Source organism: Salmo salar, chromosome ssa28 (assembly GCF_905237065.1).
Source record: "Salmo salar chromosome ssa28, Ssal_v3.1, whole genome shotgun sequence".
NCBI classification, from domain to species: domain Eukaryota; kingdom Metazoa; phylum Chordata; class Actinopteri; order Salmoniformes; family Salmonidae; genus Salmo; species Salmo salar.
The window spans coordinates 13,589,515-13,612,475 of NC_059469.1; the positions used below are offsets into that span (position 1 = coordinate 13,589,515).

At 42.6% G+C, this 22,961-nt stretch overlaps 2 protein-coding genes across 3 annotated transcripts; both read left to right on the forward strand.

Moving 5' to 3' along the window:
* Nucleotides 1-2,887: 2,887 nt before the first annotated feature.
* On the forward strand, nt 2,888-8,400 carry LOC106589519 (zinc finger protein 420). Of its 2 annotated transcripts, XM_014179604.2 has the most exons (7): nt 2,895-3,224; nt 3,814-4,016; nt 4,133-4,234; nt 4,350-4,439; nt 4,646-4,756; nt 4,874-4,997; nt 5,110-8,400. In XM_014179604.2, exons 1-7 carry the CDS (start codon nt 3,197-3,199, stop codon nt 7,440-7,442), a joined length of 2,991 nt encoding a protein of 996 aa, XP_014035079.1. In that variant the 5' UTR covers nt 2,895-3,196; the 3' UTR covers nt 7,443-8,400. The 2 variants fall into 2 exon arrangements, with proteins under 2 accessions (XP_045566167.1, XP_014035079.1); XM_045710211.1 differs by lacking the exons at nt 4,646-4,756; nt 4,874-4,997 and having other exon boundaries at nt 2,888-3,224; nt 5,110-5,328.
* A 1,978-nt stretch (nt 8,401-10,378) lies between these two features.
* LOC106589520 (cerebellar degeneration-related protein 2) lies at nt 10,379-21,090 on the forward strand. Its single transcript, XM_014179605.2, has 6 exons — nt 10,379-10,741; nt 11,750-11,862; nt 15,750-15,898; nt 16,147-16,317; nt 18,740-18,965; nt 19,134-21,090. Exons 1-6 carry the CDS (start codon nt 10,660-10,662, stop codon nt 19,776-19,778), a joined length of 1,386 nt encoding a protein of 461 aa, XP_014035080.1. The 5' UTR covers nt 10,379-10,659; the 3' UTR covers nt 19,779-21,090.
* The last annotated feature ends 1,871 nt before the right edge of the window (nt 21,091-22,961 follow it).

A 22,961-nucleotide genomic window follows, 5' to 3' on the forward strand; every position in this document is an offset into this window, starting at 1 on the left:
CCCCCCTTAAAAGATTTAGATGCACTATTGTAAAGTGGTTGTTCCACTGGATATCATAAGGTGAATGCACCATTTTGTAAGTCGCTCTGGATAAGAGCGTCTGCTAAATGACTTAAATGTAAATGTAATTAGGAGTGTGCATGTCTGTTTATTTTTGTATCATCGCTATGGTTACGCCATCAATAGAATTTATGCCCTAAGGTCTGTGCTAATAAGAAAATGTAAACCAAGCAGAAATAAGTGCAAGGAAAAAAGATAATGGTGGCTAAATACCCAAGGGGATGAATAATTAACATAAAGAGTGTGTGTGACATAAGGATGACAACTGAATAAAGAGTGTGTGCCGAGGCTGGAAAGTCAGTTGATCCATGGACCAGCTCAGCTTGTTACTTTGTAATAAAGTCTATTTGAATTCACAAGTTCCGGTATCTGAGAAATATTATCTGAGCAAATATTTCTACGACAACACCAAGGCTGCGTTTCAAACTCATAAAAGACACACCCTCGTCCACATATCCTTGCCTTATGCCCTTGGGGGAATCCCCATCCCCATCTTGGACGTCGGTCCAAACGATTAGCCAAACAAGGGAAGTTTGCAACGTAAGCCCCTCAGCCCTCGTTTTTTGATCGAGTTTGTAGGTGTACAACTTTGTTCACTTCGGGGCCTGAAACGCCCCATAATTCAATTCGTGATGATTGTACATCCGCTAAGAAAAGTCAGCCGAAACTTAAAACCTCAACGTCAATATGGATATGTCAACAAACAAATGTAAGTAAAAACTAATGTAAAAAGGTTAGAAATTGTGCTACTAATGCACATGACGGCACAAACACGTCTCGTAAAAGTAATTATGTTTTTGTTTGGTTAGCTTTTGGAAATTGTAGAAATAAAACATTTTCCTTCATTTTTTTATTGAACCTTTATTTAACTAGGCAAGTCAGTTAAGAACAAATTCTTATTAAAAAATGACGGCCTACAGGCTAACATTAGTTAGCTAATTCATTTGCCAGCTATCATACAATAGGCGTATATTAATAATTATATAGTTAATATAAGTAGACATGCAATCATTATTGACTGTAGCACATATAAACACCCACAAGCTACCGGTGGCTGAAAACACAAACCTCGCGGGATGAACGACTGACAAATTTCCGGGCATAGGCTGTCCATTTAAAAATAATTCCTTCCGACGGTCCAGGCAGCAGCAGACACTTGGCTTCACATGCACCCAATTCACAACAGTTAGCTAGCTAAACACTTTATAGTTCCATCTGAAAGAGAATCAGCAAGAATCCAACAGGAGGAGCCCCAGAAGAGATCCGCCCGGTTATCAGCGAAACCAGCCCCAGCCAAGACTGAACCCAAGGCCAAGAAGGAGAAACCAGCAAAGAAAGAGAAGGCTGTGAATGACAAGGAGGAGAAGAAAACTAAGAAGGCAGCAGGGAAGGAGAACGCAGAGGCCGCTGAGGAGAACCACTCTGAGAACGGAGGCGCCAAGACCAACCAGATGGAGAAGGCTCCCGAGGCGGAGAACAAGGAAGCCAAGTCTGAGCAGCAACACTGCCGACCCCTGACCCCTAACCTCTGACCCCAACCCTTCCCCCCAGCCTGCCCCAGTGTTCGTGGTCCCCCTCCAGAGGAATATTTTTATCAGTGATTTTATAAGTATACTATCTACTGTCCGTACAGATTTTTAGCACAAAGCAAAGCTGAGTAATATGATGCAGATCTGCAGTGGTCATATCAACAAAGTGTCTGCAGGCAAGATGAACACACTAAAATCTTTTTTAATTAAACAGCATTTCATGATTGTGTAGGAAGCATAGTGAGTTGTGTGTTCCTGTGCCCCCCTCCTCCACAGTTGGTTCTCCTAGGGTTCTACCTTAGTCCTGGTTTATTAACGGTTCTCCATGACGTTCCCTTGCTTTGTCTAAATGTTCCTGTTTTTACATGAAACATGTTCTAAGCGTGTTGAAAGTGTGTTGTCCAATAAGATAGAGGATCATGAGAAACATTCTGGACAGAGTGACATGCGTGTGTCTCCTAGGCGACCCTGTAACAGTGACATGCGTGTCTCCTAGGTGACCCTGTAACAGTGACATGCTTGTCTCCTAGGCGACCCTGTAACAGTGACATGCTTGTCTCCTAGGCGACCCTGTAACAGTGACATGCGTGTCTCCCCTAGGCGACCACAGCAGTAGTGTGTGGCAGCTCTCCATCTTGATGGAGCGGTTCTCTGACTTGTCTGTCCTCTGATGTTCTGGAATTCTCCAATAAAACAAGTCCTGTGAATTTCCCCTAAAAAAAAAAAGAATAAATAAATAAAATGTAAATAAAATGTTTAAAAAATCCTTCCTCCCCTGCCCTGCAAGTGTATACTCGTCAGACGTCATTACATGTCATCAGAAGTGTCCACTTAATTTGAGGGTTGAGGGGATAGGGTGTGTCTTTTAAGTGTTTGGAATGATTGCACCCACAGAAGGTGCTTTAGTTATAAATGGTGGTGTTCGAAATCCATGATGCATTGTGGGTAAATGGTGACTGACTGATCTACAAATAATAACGAGTTGTTATTTATGATGGTTTGTAGATCAGTCAATCGGCTGCAATGTCAAACAAGCCCGTTTACACGTTTACCGGCACCTCATGTGTTACATTTAAATAGGTCCCCGCAGTACGCACACACAGTGGCACCGAAGATTATTTCCTATATTGACAAGATTATCAAGTGACCACTCCAACAGTGGAACTGCATATCCTCAAAAATGGACGGCAGGTGGGAGGAGGCGAGATCAGGCGGGACCATTCTAGCCAATGAGAAGGCAGATACGCGTGTGAACAGCATACACTACTCCGATATAAAGTCATTGTTATCAAAGTTTCCGAAATGCCGCGTGCGTTGCCTTATATCGGTTTATTCGTAACAACCTAACCATTACGAAACGTCTATTCAATCAAATAAGCCTGACGCATCAAATTAGCAATACAACATTTTGTTATCCAAATTGACCTCCGTACAAAAGTGCCTCACTTCCTGGCCTTTTTTTCGTGGACTGATTTTGGGCGGCGTAAATCCTCTCGCTTCGCCTCTTCCTCGCTGGTGACGCCTTCTTATATGCAGTCATTGGGTGGCACACATTGGCGAAAACGATTGGCATTTTCGTGTGTCTAGTGTGACTGCAGTGGAGAGACATGCAAAAACAAATGTCTGGGGGGAAAGGTAACATATGTATAGCTAGCTATGTATAAGATACTAGAGCTAGATAGGGCATAGTTAGCCATACTTAGCTAGCTAGCTAAGTATGGCTAACTTCCTACTGTTTTGTGCGGGAACTGGACTCGTTCCAGAACGTCTATAATATGTTTTGCGGGTCTCTTATTTTGAATTATTGAAGTTGTGCAGCATTTCTAAACCTCTCTGATTTCATGCCCGTCCTTTTATTGAATAATGTAGTAGAATAATTAAACTTCCTTGACGTTTTAGCTTGCTAGCTAACAAGCTAATTTATTTGCTGCTTTGCAGTCATTTCACTGCTTCTCTAGGCCCTTCCAGAAACAGCCCTACGACCTGTCCCCATTATTTTAGATCCACGCTTTGATCAACTCCCCTAAGCTAATCAAAAGGAAGACTCCGTGACTCCAAGGGAAGGGCTAGGGGTTGTTTCTGGATGGACAAGGACAAGGTCTTATCACTCACACAAGAATCTTGACAATGACACACATAGTAGTTCCACACGCTAAAGTTTGATGTGCCATGCAATAATGGGTGCTTCATTTGTGAACAACCTAAGTCAAATTCTCTGTTTCAGGTCCCCCTCTTCCTCTCCCCTCTCTGCGCCTCATGGTCCCACCACTGCGGCTGGTCTCAGCAGCCATCTGGCAAACGGTCCAGCAGAGACACGTGATGGATTATGGGATGCTGGAGGAGTTTGTTACCATGGTCACAGAGATGGTTCCAGAGCTTCTGAACCTCAGACAGAGGGCCCAACTTATTCTGGGTCTTCGAGCACGGGTGAGAGAGGGGTGGAGCTAGTGCTCATCATTAAGGGGGGAAATATGAGAGATGATCATAATTAGTCATGTTTATGGTCTCAACTAAGTCTCCTGACTGGTTTGCTCTGATTTCAGCTGGTCCTGGAGTTGTGTCGCTCCAAGCCAATCGCTGACCTCCAGACCATTCAGCCACACTTGGACAGGATACAGACCCTCACACCTCTCTGGGGGACACAGGTGAGCTCTTAAGGTCAGAGGCTCAGCAAAGGTTTACATCAGCCAGCCAGTCAGTCAGTCCCACACAACTGATTTGATAATGATCATTATAACAAAAGTGTTTTCTTTCTTGCAGACTGATGATGGAGATTTATCTGAATCTAACTTTCTGGGCCTGATTCAAACCGTGCTGAATGACCCAAATGAGATGGAACACTTCTTCCAGGTCAGTGTGGCTTTGGAATAGCTATGTAGGTATACTACGACCCAGAAGTGCACACTCGCAATCCTTCATATTTCTAAACAATGTTGACTTTTTTTTTTAAGGCCTCCTTTTATTCTGATTACAGCTGTAGGTGTCCATGTGAGTTGCAGGTGCCAAATGTTCTTATATCAGATATGATTTATTTTATACTAATTTCTTATTCTCAGGATGTTTTTCCTGTGGAATTTGGTCCCAAGTATGATGCAGCAATAGAGAAACTCATGTGTCAGTTTCTTTCAAGACTTGAGAAGCTACTTCCAGTATCAAACTTTCAACAGGTACTGAAATTAGAATAGTACCTTCATCAATTCAGTGAAGGATCACTATTCACAAAGGTTCATTCAGAGTATATTTTGAATCACCCCTAAATCGTATCTATTTTCCTTCCGTGTCAGGCTGCGTCCCTGCTCAGCGATGTCCCCTCTGTTTTGGAGGAATGTGTTCAGTCTGTGTCTCACCCTCAGCAGCTGAAAACCCTGCTTCAGTACCACAGAGACCTCAGCCAGCTGGACAACCATGGTAGACATCTATCACAGGACCCATGTAGATATTGGCCAATCTTCTGTAGGGGACGTTGACATTTATTCACTATTTAACCATTGTCTTTTTAATTTCTCGCTTCCCTTTCTAGATACTCTGTCTTCTTCCGATGGGGACTGCATTCTCTCAGCTCTCTGTCTCCCTCCAGTAGAAAGGGTGGTGATTGCAACTGAACAGACAGAGTCAGAAACACAGACATTATCCTTGAATGTCTTCATGGATACATTCACCAAAGAGTTGGAGGTGGACTCAGCAACACTGACAGAGTACACAGAGATGGAACCCGGGACAAGTATGGATGTAATAAAAAGAGAGAAGAGGGTGGAATGTGAGAAAAACAACAAACAATCTATAGAGTTTGCTGACCCTGTGGAACATGAGGACATGGAGGTTCATGACGGTAATGAAGAAGAGAATGTTCTGGGGATTGGACAAGTACAAGATGAGACTGAAGGTATTGTTGAAGAAGTGGACCCCAGGTACGGAACAGTGATGGTTATTGGGGAAGATGGGGTGGCACAGCCTTATGAAGATTTAAGCATCAGAAATCCCAAAATAAAGACTCATAAAGACAGTGGAAGTCATGGAGAGCAAATGAAAAGCATAGACGTATCTGATAAGATCATATCCTCCATGCTTCACAAGCCTTCAGTGGAGCTACAAAGAATTGACACTACTAACCTGATATTGCCATCTAGACCAGTTAGACAAAACAGGGGGCGTAAGATGAAGACATTGCTAGCACGAGAACGGCAACAAACCAAAACAGAACTTTCAGAAGAAAATGCGTTAAAAAAATGCCCAATTTGTGGGAAGACTTTCAGTCGAGGTGCAGACATGAAGCGGCACCAGAAAATCCACACAGGTGAGCGCCCATTTCAGTGTCTCCAGTGTAAGAAACGCTTCCTGTACCATTTTGATCTGAGGAGACATCGGCAAAATGTGTGTAAAGTAGTTGTGTCAGAACCTAAAGGTGAAACATCCAAGCAGCTCAAAGGCAGGTTGAATATGTGTGATAAGAGTTACAAGGACCCGCAAAGCTTGGAGAAACCGAGACTAAAATGTGAAAAAGACTCCAAGAAAAGGCGTAGCAGATCTCCAGCTAGTGATGAGAAGGACACAGTCCAGAAACCTGAGGGAGGAGACACGGAGCCGTCCAGTGGTGTTCCTCTTGTGGCAACACCTGAGGACAGTGACTCATCCTGCACCAGTACTCCCCAGGACCCATCTTACGACCCATCTGGAGAACCTAGCAAGACCGATAAACACAAACAGTCAAAAATGTGCTGCATTTGCAAAAAACGTTTGCCAAAATCTTACAGCATGAAAGTTCACATGAGATCCCACTCAGATCTGCGCCCTCACAAATGTCCTCATTGTGGACAGACGTTCAAGAACATCTATGATATGAGGAAGCACATTGTAAAGACTGTGTGCAAGGTGCTGCGAGCTGATCCTGAAGAGGCCCAGGCCCAGGTACATGCACTCACCCACAGCCCCCTCCACTGCACTGAGTGCAGCAGGATGTTTGCAGACCCAGTAAAGCTAGACAGGCACAAGCTTTCGCACAAGCCTTTGAAATGCACAATGTGTGAAAACAGCTTCAATGGGGTCAAGCCCCTTAAGAAACACTATCTGGATGCCCATAAATTCAGCGGGCCATTCCTCTGCACCTCCTGTGATAAAAGCTACACTGATTTAGCAGCTCTCATCAGACACGAGAGGACTCACACCGGAGATCTCCCATACCAGTGCTCCCACTGTCCACGGAAGTTCAACTTATCAGCGGTTCTTGTCGAACACGAGAGAATACATACAGGAGAGAAACGATGCCTTTGCTGGGAGTGTGGAAAGGGATTTATCAGCAATGCAAAACTGAAAATGCACATGCTGTGTGTTCACAGAAAACCTGAAGATAAACACTTTTCCTGCTCCCAGTGTGACAAATCTTACGCATTACAAAGGACGTTACAAGTCCATGTGGCGAGACATCATGCTGGGGTGCGTTTCCCGTGCACATACTGCGGTAAGCTGTTTCTGAACATGTCCTCATTGACAAGGCATGATCTGATTCACACTCAGGAGAGGCCTTTTAAATGCACCGAATTGGAGTGCGGCAAAAGTTTCAAATCAAAATCTGAAGTGAAGGTACACATGAGATACCATACTGGGGAGCGGCCATTCAAGTGTAAAGTCTGTGGGAAGGGTTTTACTCAAAACTGTTATCTCACTCAACACATGCGAACTCATACGGGGGAGAAGCCATATCCTTGTTCTGTCTGTGGAAGAAAATTTGATGACTCTAGGAAACGGAAAAGGCACATGATGATTCACACTGGAGAGAAGCCCCACAAATGTTTGAAATGTGAGAAAGCTTTCAGTCGGGCAGACCTTTTGAAAGCACATGACAGGAAAGAACACTGAGCAAGTTCAAGTCAAGGGATGTTGTTGTTGTTGTTTTGTATTTTTTTTCTGTATAGATGTTAGTAATGAAACACTTTGTCCCTCTATGTTGTGAACTTATTCTGGATATTTTCTGAAATATTGTCTTAAAAATTAAGGATCTAAGATACATGATATGTCTGTGAATATGTATCCCTGAGATGCTTTTAGGGACAAGAGTTGGAAATAATGCAAGCTATTAACACTGATGCAATAGATTGGATGGTTGTTTAGTCAATGTCTTTTTATCTATCCCCATTCAAATAAAACCATGTGTAGTTTGGTGCAGATCTGTACTCGCCACTGAAGGGAGTTGGTAATCTTTCTCAAGCATCCATTCACACTTCACTCTGAATAAAAGTAGATAGGGCCATTGTTTTTGTCAGTCAAAATAAGTTGTGCTTTCTGAAATGTATGGTGAAATGTATATTTTCAGTTTTGTATGTTACATAATTGGACAAAAACATGAGGGCAGCATCTGTTTATGAATAATGATTATCAGCAGCATCACATCAAAGGTGGAGCTCAAAGTTCAAGATGTTCAGGGGTTTTCTAAGATAAGGCTCTAACATTTTCATACTGTCAGATAGATACTAGACTAGTCTATGTGTAGTGCATTCTACAGTGGAAGGGGTTTTCTGCCAGTCATACCCAATAATGTTTCAGTTTTAATAATGGTCCCTATGGCTGCTTTTAGATGGGCAATTCTGATATTTTTTTGACTAATTGTTCTTTTGACCAATCAGATCAGCTTTGAAAAATATCTGATGTGATTGATAAAAAACCCATTAGTGGAAGAAAGATCAGAATTGGGCTGCCTGTCTAAACGCAGCCTATGAGACCCCTGGGCCTGTTCTCATGCATAGGGCTTAACTTTGTTGTTTCAAGTAAAAAATAAAATGTATTGAATGAGTGTGAATACAAAATATTTTTAAAATAATGCTTTCAGTAGTTCATTTGTATATTTATTATATGTATTTTATGGTCTGTGATAACTGTCTTTAATAGGTATATTCAGAGGTAGGCTATTAAGGTTGGCTGGAGTAGACATCAATGAACGAATCATGTGCACATGTTTTCCCAGACCCTACAAAATGCACATAGCTTAGTAGGCCTGTAAAGGAAGACAAGACTATTCATACTCGATAGTACAAGTCATCCAGTGGCACACTCTTGGGATGCCTACGTCATTTCAAACTTATCAGCAAAGGGAAGTGTGCAGTGCAATAGTAACTGATAGAAAAGAACAGTACAGTATGTTGCCAGGGACTTGTGTAATTGCAAGGTGAAGGGTGCAGCATGTTTTGCAAACATGGAGAAGTCAGAGATAGCCAGACTAGTAAATTGGGCTAAGAAACACAAGTTGGCTATTGGAGAAAGGCCATCAGTGCATGTTCTGCAAACAATACAGTTGATGAAGGAGCAGCATGGGGGTGGTGAACGGAACAGCGGATGAAGGAGCAGCATGGGGGTGGTGAACGGAACAGCGGATGAAGGCGCGGCATGAGTGTTGTGAACAGATAGATGTGGTTATGGACAGCGAGGAAGAAGAGCCGAGTGCAGAGGGAAGATTGTGTGTTGAGGAAGAATACAAACCATGGCTCAGAAATGTTACCTGGCGAGAGTGTTGAAGATCTCAGAGTCCGAGCCTCACCCCGATGGTCATGCAAAGGATGATCCCTGCCTTTTGGCTGATCCACACGTAGTCTCAGGCTGGGTAGAAGTAACACAAACATAGGCACAGACACATGCATACAAACACATGATAACATACGCACTATACACACACGTACACATGGATTTTGCATTGTCGATATGTGGTAGTGGAGTATGGGCCTGAGGGCACACAGAGTGTTGTGAATTCTGTAATGAATATATGGTAATGTTTTTAAAGTTGTATAACTGCATTAATTTTGCCGGACCCCAGGAAGAGTGCAGCTTATGGGGATCCATAATAAATACAAATACAAAATCAATTGGGTACTGTTAAATCGCTGAAGGTAGCTCGAAGTGATGATTTTCTGTGTTTCTGTGACTTGCTTTGCTCTCCGGAGCAGGGCGCCTTTGAAAGGAGTGATGGCTTGGGTAGTATTAAGTGTTGAGGTGGAGCAACTGAAATTGACCCTGTGGTGAAACTGAGAAGACACTGTCTGTTCTTTTGAGTTTTGAAGCAGAGTTTTTACCTGACAAAGTCATGTTAGGATATGTCAGAAATGCCCAGTGCGTGAGAGACAGGTTAAGGTTGCCAGGGTCAGAGTTGAACAGAAGGTGTCGTATGCTGAGGCAGTGAAGAGAGTAGAGGATGATGGGTCAAAGTGAGTAGTAGGCCTAGGCCAATACATAGTGATACGAATTTGTGCTTCAGTAAGGTTGGCTTTTTAGCATTCATTGCCATGGTTTTCAATTGTACCGCATAAATGTCATGTAAATCACTGAAAATAGATGTTGTGATGGCAGCTGCAGAGAAGTACTTAGGTGTACGACAGTGGAGGATGCTAAGGGGAGGAAGGCTCATAATAATGTCTAAAATAAAGTGTTATGACTGGAATGGAGTGAATGGAATGGTATCTAACACATAAAAACCATGTGGTTGATGCCATACCATTCACTCCATTCCAGTCATTATTATGAGCCGTCCTCCCCTCAGCAGCCTCCACTGGTGTACAAGGCTTTACCGCAGAATAGTTACACGATGTGTTGAACGAAAGAGTCTGTTGTTATGTTGTATGATCAATTAGGGTCAAAGTAGTGGAATGGGATGGTGTTATACTTTTCTTTCTTTTTTTAATAGTGGTATATAGGCGTAGAGATAGTCCCCTTTCCTTTTTTTAGCATGTAATGTAACGTGATAGACCACACACTATCGAACAGTAGGTGGCAGCATGCACAAACTAAATGTGCGAACGCCATGATATCAAAGAAGTAGAAGAAGAATAGACCAGTCAGCGTTTACTGACGTGGTAAATTTCGTTGCTGTTGGAGGGAGGTATGTGTGTGGAGTGCGATGCTTAGGCAGTTTCATCATACTGTGGTTGTAGCCGGTGAATAGACATCCGCTTTAGACAGCACCTGCTGATCAGGGGAAACGCATTTGGTGGATTATTATACCTCAAAGGCATGTTGCATTGTCTGCGAAATTAGTATCCTACCTATTCCAATGAAAGCCCATTGATCAGTCGGGGATTCATTGTGGCCGAATATGCTTACAGACATGATTGAGGTGGAAGAATTCGAAATCAAGGAGGATGAACCTTGGTATGACAAGCAGGACCTTGAGCATGGTAAATATTATTATATCCATAATGATGACCGAGACTGGGAAAGCGCGGGTCGACCTGTGCTGTGCGTATCAGTGGCCGGCAGCAATAAACCAGGCAGTGGCCACAATTTGACACAGCGTAAGGCAAAACTATTTTCAAGCAGGCGCTGAAACAAGGCGCCTGGTGCGCCGCCACTTTCATATGGCAGGTGTCATGTCACTAGCAAATGTAGTAGCCTACATGCTACGAGACACATTTGGTAGCCTACTGCGGCAAAACACACTGTCGGACTTCGGACAAATATTTAAAGGTAGTTTGAAGCAGAATTTCCATCATCCCCGAGGCTATCATTCCATCGCCATGTATTTAGTAACCAACCATTTGAAAAAATGAATCCTTTGTCTTAGATTTTCTACACATTTTAAAATGTTCATCTCTGCATATTAAGGTTTTATTCCACGAAATTGCATTGTTCAATATCTATCATCTATTGATGAATGCTGGAATAGAAATAAGGAAACGGAAATGGCTCTAGAAACATCTATTCAGTTTTCATGCTCATAAACTCACCCCATCACAAATCCTGTACATGAGACAGTCTCACAGCGCATGAATTAGGCCAGAGTGATGAAGGTAGATATATATTTCTTACCTTTCTGATTGTAAATGCCCTGACTTGGGTCAAATAGCCTACATATCTCCAATATATTTGAGGTGTGTTTGATTTATCCCTTTTTGGGTCTATATTCCATCAGTTCCATTGTAGGCAATTGTTGGCAAACTACTGTAAATCATGGGCAGCACAAGTAGCGTGTATTTGACACACCTACCCAGGTAGGATGTCTGCAAGACAGATGCATGTACCTGACCTTGAGCATTGAGGCACAGACACAGCCATAGATGCACTGTGCACTCTGCAACCTCTTGTCGCACTAATGGCCGCGTCTTTTCCCAAGCCGTTATTTCGTTGGTGACACACAGTGATCATTTATCGATCCTATTCTCTGATCTCTCTTTCCTCCCATGTAGACCTGCACCTAGCTGCTGAGCTGGGGAAGACCCTGCTGGACAGGAACAGAGAGCTGGAGCAGGGTCTGCAGCAGATGTACTCCACCAATCAGGAACAGCTACAGGAGATAGAGGTAAGGGTTTAACCAATCAGGTTGTAGCTACAAGGGTAGAGGTAACTGGGTTTGACCAATCAGGAGTCAGCAGACAGACACAGTCCCAAACTATAGCTATAGGCATTTCCCGTAGTGGGTGCAGGTTTTTTTCCAATCCCAGCACAAGCACACATTATCCAAGTAATCGAGCACTAGTCTGGATAAGAGTGTCTGCTAAAATGATTAAAATGTAGTTGACACACCTGAGGCCTGTCCGTTTGGCTACAATCTGTTCCTGTTGAAAAGAAGAGATGTTGAAAACAAAAGGATCTCTCCTCAGATTTGTGCTCCTTTAATTTCTTAGTCAAATCAATGTTCCATATTGCCAAAAGTCAGGCTACCATTAACTCCCTTTGAAGCTGAAATGAGAGGGTTGGACCCTGATGGACTGATGACTTAATCTCTCGGTTCCACCTGTTGTTTACCATGGGTCCATGTAGGGTAGGACCCTAGAAACACAAAGGTAACAGAATATAATGGGTATTTTATAATGCAGACTTTTCATCTGAAATGGTTTTGTCTAGACAAGGCTACAAAATCTATATTCCAATCCTTGTCTTTCTTTTTCTATACTATAAATCCCCAGGTAATAAGTGTTTACAAAACCATTATCAAACGGTAGTGCACCGATTGGGATCTCTTACTCCTTTGAAAACAGCGTACCTCAATGCTTTTCACCTTGTTTAGTGAAGTTTCAGAGGACTAGGAAAGATAGGCTGCCCATATCAGTTGTCCTCTTCAATTTTTTCGGACATACCTTTGAAACAACATTGCCGCCATTTTATTGTTGTGACTCCAAATAACTTTTGATTAAATAGCCTCTCCATGTTAGAGAATCTATTAAGCCAATTATTGAGTTTGTATTTAAATATCACATTCAGTCTTGGTGTTTTTTTTTCTCTTGTATCAATACTGAATCTATATTGTATGGTCAGCAACCGCCACTCATTTCCAGATGAGCTCTGGATTTAATTTCCCTGAGCAGGGTCAGCTCTGGATGTGCGACTCCTAAATCCTTCCCCGTCTCTGAAACTGCTGACTGACAGAATTAATGTCTCTAAAGGTGCCATCCATTTCATGACCTGACTGCATGTAGAAACGGCACAGGAGAAAGCTGATTCTGTGAATTATGTTATCTTGCCTATAATGTTATGTTACACTATAGATCATTGCCACAATTTTTCATGATATTAACATACAGAATTCAAGATACTAAGTTATCTAAGTGAATTGCGTTGCAAGATAATTTACAGCTCCTATCTACTGTAGCAGTATTTGTTTTATTGCCAGGATTTATGTTTTTAGTAGGTGTTTTGTGGCTGGTCTTACTTAATGAGCTGACTAAAGGTTCACAGCGTTCTCCATAGATATTAAACTGTTATTATCTGTGGCATTCTTCCTGTTTTACCCTGATAAGATAAACTGTTCTCAAAGGAAAAGAGAGAGGGATGTATAGAGAGAAGCAGAAAACGAAGGGTATAGGGAGAAGCAGAGAAATGATGTGTGAGCAGAGATAGTGTTATGTTATCCCAGCACCATCGTTAGTGTATTTAGCACTTCAGCCTGAATCAACCTGTGTTAATAAGAAGAGCCTGACCTTTACCTTGTGTTGGTGCCTTTCTACATTCCTCAGGAGTCAGCCTCAGCCAGAAGTGTTACGCTCTAATAGACACTCATTCAGACCACTCAAACGCTATTAAAGACATGCTGCTATCAAAGCAATAATAGTCGCCCAGCCAGGAGGTAGTTGTCATTGATTCTGCCAAGTTTGATTGATCTCATTCATGGCTGAACAAGCAACCAAATTAAATAATGTGTATGCCTTGTATGTAGTGGCTTAAAACCAATCGTATTGACTTGAACAAGTACAATGGTGTAATCTCAGTGGTAGAAAAAGTACTCACTTGTCATACTTGAGTAAAAGTAAATATGCCTTAATATAAAATGACTAAAGTGAAATTCCCCCAGTAAAATACTACTTGAGTAAAAGTCTAAAAGTATCTACACTGAACAGAACTATAAACGCAACATGTAAAGTGTCGGTCCCATGTTGCATGAGCTGAAATAAAAATGTCAAATGTTCCATACGCACAAAAACAATTATTTCTATAATTTTGGGAACAAGTTTGTTTATATCCCTGTTAGTGAGCATTTCTCCGTTGCAAAAATAATCCATCCACCTTACAGGTGTGGCATATCAAGAAGCTGATTAAACAGCATGATCATTACACAGGTGCGCCTTGTGCTGGGTACAATAAAAGGCCACCCTAAAATGTGCAGTTTTGTCACACAACACAATGCCACAGATGTCTCAAGTTTTGAGTGAGTGTGCAATTGGCATGCTGACTGCAGGAATGTCCACCAGAGCTGTTGCCGAAGTATTTAATGTTAAGTTCTCTACCATAAGCCGCCCCAAATGTTGTTTTAGAGAATTTGGTAGTATGTCCAACCGGACTCTCAACCGCAGACCATGAGTATGGCACTGTGTGGGCTAGTGGTTTGCTGATGTTAACGTTGTGAACAGAGTGCCCCATGGTGGCGGTGGGGTTTTGGTATGGGCAGGCATAAGCTACGGACAACAAACACAATTGTATTTTATCGATGGCAGTTTGAATGCACAGATATACAGTGACTAGATCGTGAGGCCCATTGTCGTGCCATTCATCCTCTGCCATCACCTGCACAGTCCCATGCTAGCAGCATCTCACTGCTGGCTTGCGTCTGAAGCTAAGCAGGGTTGGTCCCTGGATGGGAGATCAGATGCTGTTGGAAGTGGTGTTGGAGGGCCAGTAGGAGGCACCCATTCCTCTGGTCTAAAAGAATATCACAATTCCCTGTGTAGGGTGTCTTTCAGATGGGATGTTAAACAGGTGTCCTGACTCTGTGGTCACTAAAAGATCCCATGGCACTTATTGTAAGAGTAGGGGTGTTAACCCCGGTGGCCTGGCTAAATCCCCAGTCTGGCCCTCATACCATCACGTCACCTAATCATCCCCAGCTTACAATTGTCTCATTCATCCCCCCTCCTCTCCCCTGTAACTATTCCCCAGGTTGTTACTGTAAATGAGAATGTTCTCAGTCAACTTACCTGGTAAAATTAAGGGTAAAAAATGGTGCAAGGATCTGTACACAATTCCTGGAAGCTGAACATGTCCTAGTTCTTCTATGGCCTGCATACTCACCAGACATGTCACCCTCTGGATCGATGTGTACACCAATATCCAGCAACTTCTCACAGCCATTGAAGAGGAGTGGGACAACAGGCCACAGTAACAGCCTGATCTACTCTATGCAAAGGAGATATGTGGCGCTGCATGAGGAAAATGGTGGTCACACCAGATACTGACTGGTTTTCTGATCCACGCCCCTACTTTTCTTTTTTTAAGGTATCTGTGACCAACAAATGCATATCTCTATTCCCAGTCATGTGAAATCCATAGATTAGGGCCTAATTAATTTATTTAAATTGACTGATTTCCTTAAATGAACTGTAACTCAGTAAAATCTTTGAAATTGTTTCATGTTGCATTTTATATTTTTGTTCAGTATAGTTAAAAATGTACGGTGGTGTAAAAAGTACTAAATTGTCATAATTGAGTAAAAGCAAATGCTATACATGAAGTTCCTTATATTAAAGCCAACAAGACTCTTTAGGAAAGTAGTGGAGTATAAGTTGTCAAAAATTGAACTAGTAAAGTACAGACACTCCCAAAAACTACTACATAGTACTTTAAAGTATTTTTACTTAAGTACTTTACACCAATGTGTAATCTGGATTCAAAGTAGAAATGAATTGTGAATTTGAAGGTTTCCGGTTATGTGATGATACTGAGTCCTGGTTCTCTCCTCCATCCCCTTCCCTCCAGTACCTGACTAAGCAGGTGGACCTCCTGAGACAGGTGAATGATCAGCATGCTAAGGTGTACGAGCAGTTAGATCAGTCTTCCAGAGAGCAGGAGCAGAGCAACACCCGCCTGGTACATGACAACAGGACCGCCCAGCACAAGATCCAGGGGTGGGTTGAAACCTGAGGCTGCGTCCCAATTCTTCACCCGTCTGGCACACTTTCTCAAATTAATCTAACAGTTGTGGAAATGCTTATACCAATCCTATGCATCTAAATCAATGACGGGGTGGAGAATCGGGACACAGCCCGAGTCTTTCTGCAGAGAATACAGATGGAATGGTGAACGACTTGAGTTGGTGAGAGGAGAGCTAAATGTGTGAGGGCAAAAGCAACTTGATTAGTCAGTCTCTCTTCAGGCTCACAGAGATGATCGAGGCTCTGCAGACCCAGGTGGAGGATCTGAAACGTCAGGTAGAGGATCTGAAGACAGCCCCTGCTAATCCCGATAGGAAACCCCTTGCAGAATCATGGCGGCCCTACGGGGTGCAGAGTGTGTCCTGCCTGAATGAGTTACAACGCACACACAGGTGAGATCACAACACTCATACATGAAATACACACACTCTGCGTTCCCGTTCTGTGAGCTTGTGTGGCCTACCACTTCGCAACTGAGCCGTTGTTGCTCCTAGACGTATCCACTTCACAATAACAGCACTTACAGTTGACCGGGGCAGCTCTAGCAGGGCAGAAATTTTACAAACTGACTTGTTGGAAAGGTGGCTGCCTATGACTGTGCAATGTTGAAAGTCACTGAGCTCTTCAGTACGGGCCATTCTACTGCCAGTGTTTGTCTACGGAGATTGCATGGCTGTGTGCTCAATTTTATACACCTGTCAGCAATGGGTGTGGCTGAAATAGCTGAATCCACTAATTTGAAGGGGTGTCCACATACTGTAGTGTATATACAGTTGAAGTCAGAAGTTTACATACAATGAGGTTGGAGTCATTAAAACTCGTTTTTCAACCACTCCACACATTTCTTGTTAACAAACTATAGTTTTGGCAAGTCGGTTAGGACATCTACTTTGTGCATGACACAAGTCATTTTTCCAACAATTGTTTACAGACAGATTATTTCACTTATAATTCACTGTATCACAATTCCAGTGGGTCAGAAGTTTACATACACTAAGTTGACTGTGCCTTTAAACAGCTTGGAAAATTCAAAAGTGCAAGATCAATCCCAGAACAACAGCAAAGGACCTGGTGAAGATGCTGGAGGAACAGGTACAAAAGTATCTATACCACAGTAAAACGAGTCCTATATTGACATAACCTGAAAGGCCGCTCAGCAAGGAAGAAGCCACTGCTCCAAAACCGCCATAAAAAAGCTAGACTACGGTTTGCAACTGCACATGGGGACAAAGATCATACTTTTTGGAGAAATGTCCTCTGGTCTGATGAAACAAAAATAGAGCTGTTTGTCCATAATGACCATCGTTATGTTTGGAGGAAAAAGGGGGATGCTTGCAAGCCGAAGAACACCATCCCAACCGTGAAGCACGGGGGTGGCAGCATCATGTTGTGGGGGTGCTTTGCTGCAGGAGGGACTGGTGCACTTCACAAAATAAATGGCAACATGAGGAAGGAAAATTATGTGGATATATTGAAGCAATATCTCAAGACATCAGTCAGGAAGTTAAAGCTTGGTCGCAAATGGGTCTTCCAAATGGACAATGACCCCAAGCATACTTCCAAAGTTGTGGCAAAATGGCTAAAGGACCTGAAAGTCAAGGTATTGGAGTGGCCATCATAAAGCCCTGGCCTCAATCCTATAGAACATTTGTTGGAAGTACTGTGAAAGCGTGTGCGTGTTAGAGGCCTACAAACCTGACTCAGTTACACCAGCTCTGTCAGGAGGAATGGGCCAAAATTCACCCAACTTATTGTGGGAAGCTTGTGGAAGGCTACCCAAAACGTTTGACCCAAGTTAAACAATTTAAAGGCAATGCTACCAAATACTAATTGAGTGAATGTGAACTTCTGACCCACTGGGAATGTGATGAAAGAAATAAAAGGTGAAATAAATCATTCTCTTTACTATTATTCTGACATTTCATATTCTTAAAATAAAGTGATGATCCTAACTGACCTAAGACAGGGAATTTTTACTAGGATTAAATGTCAGGAATTGTGAAAATCTGAGTTTAAATGTATTTGGCTAAGGTGTATGTGAACTTCCAACTTCAACTGTAGATCATTCAGGTCTGCATGGCGTTAAATGGACATGGCACAATGTCAGATTCTTCAAATTGAAAATGTATTAACATTTTATATATTTACAGCATTAATAATTGTTTTTAAGCTGCAGGTAGAAAATGTTTTGTGGTAATACGTAGAGAAGACATAGCCCCACTGAAGTTGCAATTCGTTTGTTCTATTCTGGATGGCCTAAGGCCCTAAGCCCCATTTTTTTTTTTTAGGTTGCGTTCATTCAATACCTCTGTTTCAACAAGTCCCTCTTGGTCCTGCCCTAGCATTGCGGTTTGGCTCTCTCTCGCTCTCTCGCTCTCCGTACACTGCAGCTGTTGAAGGGGAATAGTGCTACTGCTAGTACTCTAGCCCGATTCCTGCCCTCTGATGCCATAGCAGTTTAGACTGTGTTATTGAGTTAAGGATGGGCTCCTCTCCTTTAATCCAGGCCTAAACTCATAGGTCACTGATAAACACACATGCCAAGCAGATTATAGTACTCTCTCCCTACTGACCTCACTGAGCACTGGTCACAGTTGCCACCCACAGGATTTGATTTGATTTAAGGTCATTTTCCACCCGTAAGGCTACTCATCTCTGCCTTCACTAAATATCACTCCCTGATTAGTCTTATTGGCAGCTTATCAGTGACTTTATTACACTAATTAGGTGTAAGTGCTGGTCTGGACTAGAACAAAAGTTGTTTCCCATCCTTTTTAAAGTTTGATTGGTTAGATTCTCTCTGATCCCTCCAAGGTACTCGAGTGTCGACTCTGGAGACCATTCGGATGACCCCTGGTCTCCCTCTGACGTCTCGTGGCGGGAGGAGGAGCAGGAGTCGCTACGGCGATCGCTCCGCTCCCTACAGATCCAGTTGGCCAATGAACGTGCTCGGAGGGAGGGGGCAGAGCGAGATGCAGACCACCTAGCCAATGAGAATGTGGCACTGGAGCAGCGCCTGGGAATGATGGAGGGGTGCCAGGTGAGGAAGAGAAGCAACACACACACACAGAATAATTTGAAGCAGATGTGTGCTTCAAATTCAAATAGTATGTAGGGAAATGGTAAAGTCAAGAGTTCCATGTGACATTACTGAATCCTGTCTCTCTTCCGCCTTCTCTCTCTATCTGTCCTCTCTCTCTCTGTCCAGGCCAGACTAGTGGAGCTGGAGTGTGAGGCTGAGGAGCTTCGTCAGCTGTGGAGAGCCAACTACGGCAACAAAGCTTCGAGGTCAAGGGTCAGCTTAGGCATGCTGCCCAATGCCCTCTTCTTCCCCCTGAACGAGGAGAGGGGGATGGGGGAGGATGGAGACAGTGAGGGAGACCTGATGGAGATCAGCTACCGTTCTAAGGTGAAAGGTTGTGATGTCCTAAAGCACTGCAACAGCGAGAAGCAGCTTAGGTCGCTGCGGGGTGAGGGGTCAGACGTATACGAGAGTCATGACCACGAGCGTTCGTGCGTCCGCCATTCGGAGGTGGTGAAGCAGCGTGGGATCTCCCTTCTCAACGAGGTTGACGCTCAGTACAGCGCCCTGCAGGTGAAATACGACGCGCTGCTGCGGCGCTGCCACCAGGGGGAGCCGGACCCGAGCCAGCAGCACAGCCAAAAGGAGGTCCAAAAGCCCAGCGGAGCCCCCTTGGTCCGCCCACGAAGCCCAGCCTCGCTCCGCCAGAGCCAGGAGGATGAACTTCACCAGCCTGAGTACAAGGCCCTGTTCAAGGAGATCTTTACTTGCATCCAGAAAACCAAAGAGGATCTGAGTGAGAACAGGGGAAAGTCTTGGCAGCTGGAGTAGCATTATTTTCGCAAATAAACATAGAAAAATGGGTTTGTGCTAAACAAGCTATTTTTTTCCCCCCAATTGGAGCTGGAACATACTGTATGTGCAAGCTACTAAGCAAGCAAAGCACCTTAGTCAAACAATTTGAAAGACTTGTTTAAAAGTTTGCCTGGGAACTGATGTGTTAAATCTGGTAGAAGTGAAGATGAATTGATAACCTTCTCAAAGGGCTCATCGTTATCTATGGACGTTGGCACAGCTAAAGAAAGGCAAGATACACCAGCTCTTATGCATGGAAACAACAGTGCCTAACGTTCAGTCTATTGTACATAATTCTGCCTCAATCTCCCAGGTATACCTGAGCCAGTTGCTTAGCATCTAAGGGCAACTTTACTGTACACTGAGAATCCAAGGACCTCTGGAAACTATTTCTCTGGACTAGCTCTTTTCAATGGTACCTCTATGCACTGTTAAATCAAAAGTTGCATATCCTTTTAAAGTGACTTGTCTGAGCCTGAGGGTCAAAACGGGAACATTTTACCATCTTTGAGTGCCTAGAAATGCCACTGTTTCCTACTCTTGGTAATGAGTTACCTTGCAAGGCGAGGTGTGAAGGCAATCTGTGAATTTTAAAAAGGGAAAGCTTGTTATCGCTTTTGTTCAATGCAGCTATACAATAATCATCAATGCATCTTCAACTGCAGCTATGAAATGTTTGGTCGAGATCTTTGTCATTATTAAAAGTTTCTGAATATTTGACCATAAAAAACACCTGATGGTTTTCGGTGATCATGTAAGGTCCAAGATGCACTATAATTTCCAGAACTCTCTTTCACAATTGAACTGTACGTCTTCAAAGTGTTTTGCCTGATCCTGAAGTTTAAAAACTAAAGTAATTGGGTACGAAGAATGAGTTGTTAATGAATATTGTAGTAGCTAGTGATAATCTACTGAGGCTATAACGAAACTCGGCTATATACTGTACGGTGCTATGATATTGATGTGCTTTACGAATACAATGACAGACAATGTAGACATTTTAAGTGCTATTCTGATTCTTTGTCAGAAACTGTCTGGTTAATTGTTTAACTCATGCTATCCTAATTGTTCATGATAGCCACATCCTTAGTTGACATCACTGTAAAATCACATTGTATTGAGATGCACTTAAGATTTGCACAGGGATCGTTGTTCTTTTTTGACACTTTATGTAGCTTGCCACTGTACTGTATAACAAGTGCTATTATTAGTTCCTGTTCACTGTATTAGATACCAAAATATTGTAAAATGTATGTGTCATCTTTGATAAATGCAAACTCTGAGAGGATTCTGTGTTTCCATTGGTCAGTTATTACAACATGCCTAGTCATGTGGTTTGTCAAGGTGCTATCATCATCCATGCAACTTGAACAAACCAGTTTATACACAAAGGGACATCATCACACTGGTATCACAAGACAGTGAAACAACTCTCACTTCGCAGAAGGGACAGGATGGAGGGCAGAGCATGGTGGGACTCTGTAAGTTGCTGTTTTGGACTGTATCCATGTGTATTATCCCGTGTGGCTCAGTTGGTAGAGCATGGTGCTTGCAGCACCAGGGTTGTGGGGTTGATTCTCATGGGGGACCAGTACGAACATGTAAGTTGCTCTGGGTAAGAGTGCTGCTAAATTACATTAATTTGTTTGTATTTAATAGTCTACATAGTAACAGATTCACTTGCCTTGTTTGGCATTTTACAAAATGGTTGAGTTGGAAGGAAGTAAAAAGTCAAATTCTGAGGGTTAGTATAATCTTTAGTTCCAGGCAATCAGTGCTCAAAATCAGTTTGTTGCAAATGCCAATAAGAATTGTATATTACGATTGTACCTGTACATAATTAGCCTATGTCTTTTGAAAGGAGAAAAGTTTGGTAAAGTAGATATAATTTAATGTATTTCCTGATCAAGTTTTATTTTATACATGCTAAACACACGTAGCACTAACTGGAACGTAAACAAACCTTTTGCTGAACCTTCCAGTGTATGAATAGATCTGGTTTCTCTGTAAGAAATCAAACGGCATGAAGATGGCGGTGATGAGGAAATATGGTGCTATGTAACAGATTTAAAAAGCTAAGAAACAAATAGAGAAGTTAATAGTATCACTGACATTTTTTTTAACAAATATGATTTCAAGATTTTCTGGAGGACAACTTTTTTTAAACTTTGTCTTCCATTGTTCCACTTTAAGTCAAAACTGCATGTGTTCACTGTACACGGATGGGTTTCTCAAAGTCTTTATATCCGCCTCCAAAATCAGTCTCTCTGGGGAGAGAGAGAGAAGGGGACCACTGACTCTAAAAATGAGTCTCTGGGAAGAGTGAGAAGAGGACCACTGACTCTAATATGTGTCTCTGAGGAATGAATCAGGAGAGACCAGATTCACTTCTACCAAACTGGGTGTCCATGAAGAATGACCAGTCTATGATACTGCCAATATAATTAAAGCATGGAGCCTTCAATGATAAACAAGGTTAAGACATTGGCATTTTCTTAATTACTTTTCTTGGTAGAAACACCATTGCCTTGTAAAAATTCATTTTCTGCTTAACCCTTTAGACTTGTGGGAATTGTCCTATATGGATAGGGCCAAATGTAAATGTTTCCAACAGAAGAAATATGAGAAGTTTATGCATAACCATGGTAACAATTGAATAGGAACATTGGAGATTTTGGGGAATTTATCAGACCAAAGGTGGGGACACAACAGTTCACCTGACAAGACTGAATCCAAACATTTTCATTTTACATTACTGTACTTTTGGCAGCATTTGTCAATGACTAAATCTAAAAATACTCTGGATACAATCAGTAGCATTAGAATATTCATGAAAAATGTGGGGTAGGTGCAACATAAGACAAAAAAAATGACGGGTTTGAGTGAGAGGTCTAGCTGGTGTCTTCAAGTGACCACACACCTCTCCAAAGTGTGCACAGTTCCTAAGTCATTTCAATGGAGTTTTATGACTCGAGAAAAGAGCCTTCAACTATAAGGTGCTTTTTTGAGCTCACTGAGCTTTGCCATTAAAGAACTGAAGCAAGCACACTTGTAGTTTTTGTTTGGAACACAGCCCTGCATCCCCCACCATCACAGAATTACTGTTGATGCAATCCAGAACCGGTCCATTATAAATCGTAAATTGGGTCAGGTGGGCAT

Coding starts and splice junctions, on each gene's coding strand:
- LOC106589519 (XM_014179604.2), top strand. CDS start 3,197: ATGCAAAAACAAATGTCTGGGGGGAAAG. Junction 3,225..3,813: donor ACAAATGTCTGGGGGGAAAG/GTAACATATGTA, acceptor TCTCTGTTTCAG/GTCCCCCTCTTCCTCTCCCC. Junction 4,440..4,645: donor AGATGGAACACTTCTTCCAG/GTCAGTGTGGCT, acceptor TCTTATTCTCAG/GATGTTTTTCCTGTGGAATT.
- LOC106589520 (XM_014179605.2), top strand. CDS start 10,660: ATGCTTACAGACATGATTGAGGTGGAAGAATTCGAAATCAAGGAGGAT. Junction 11,863..15,749: donor AACAGCTACAGGAGATAGAG/GTAAGGGTTTAA, acceptor CCTTCCCTCCAG/TACCTGACTAAGCAGGTGGA. Junction 18,966..19,133: donor GAATGATGGAGGGGTGCCAG/GTGAGGAAGAGA, acceptor CTCTCTGTCCAG/GCCAGACTAGTGGAGCTGGA.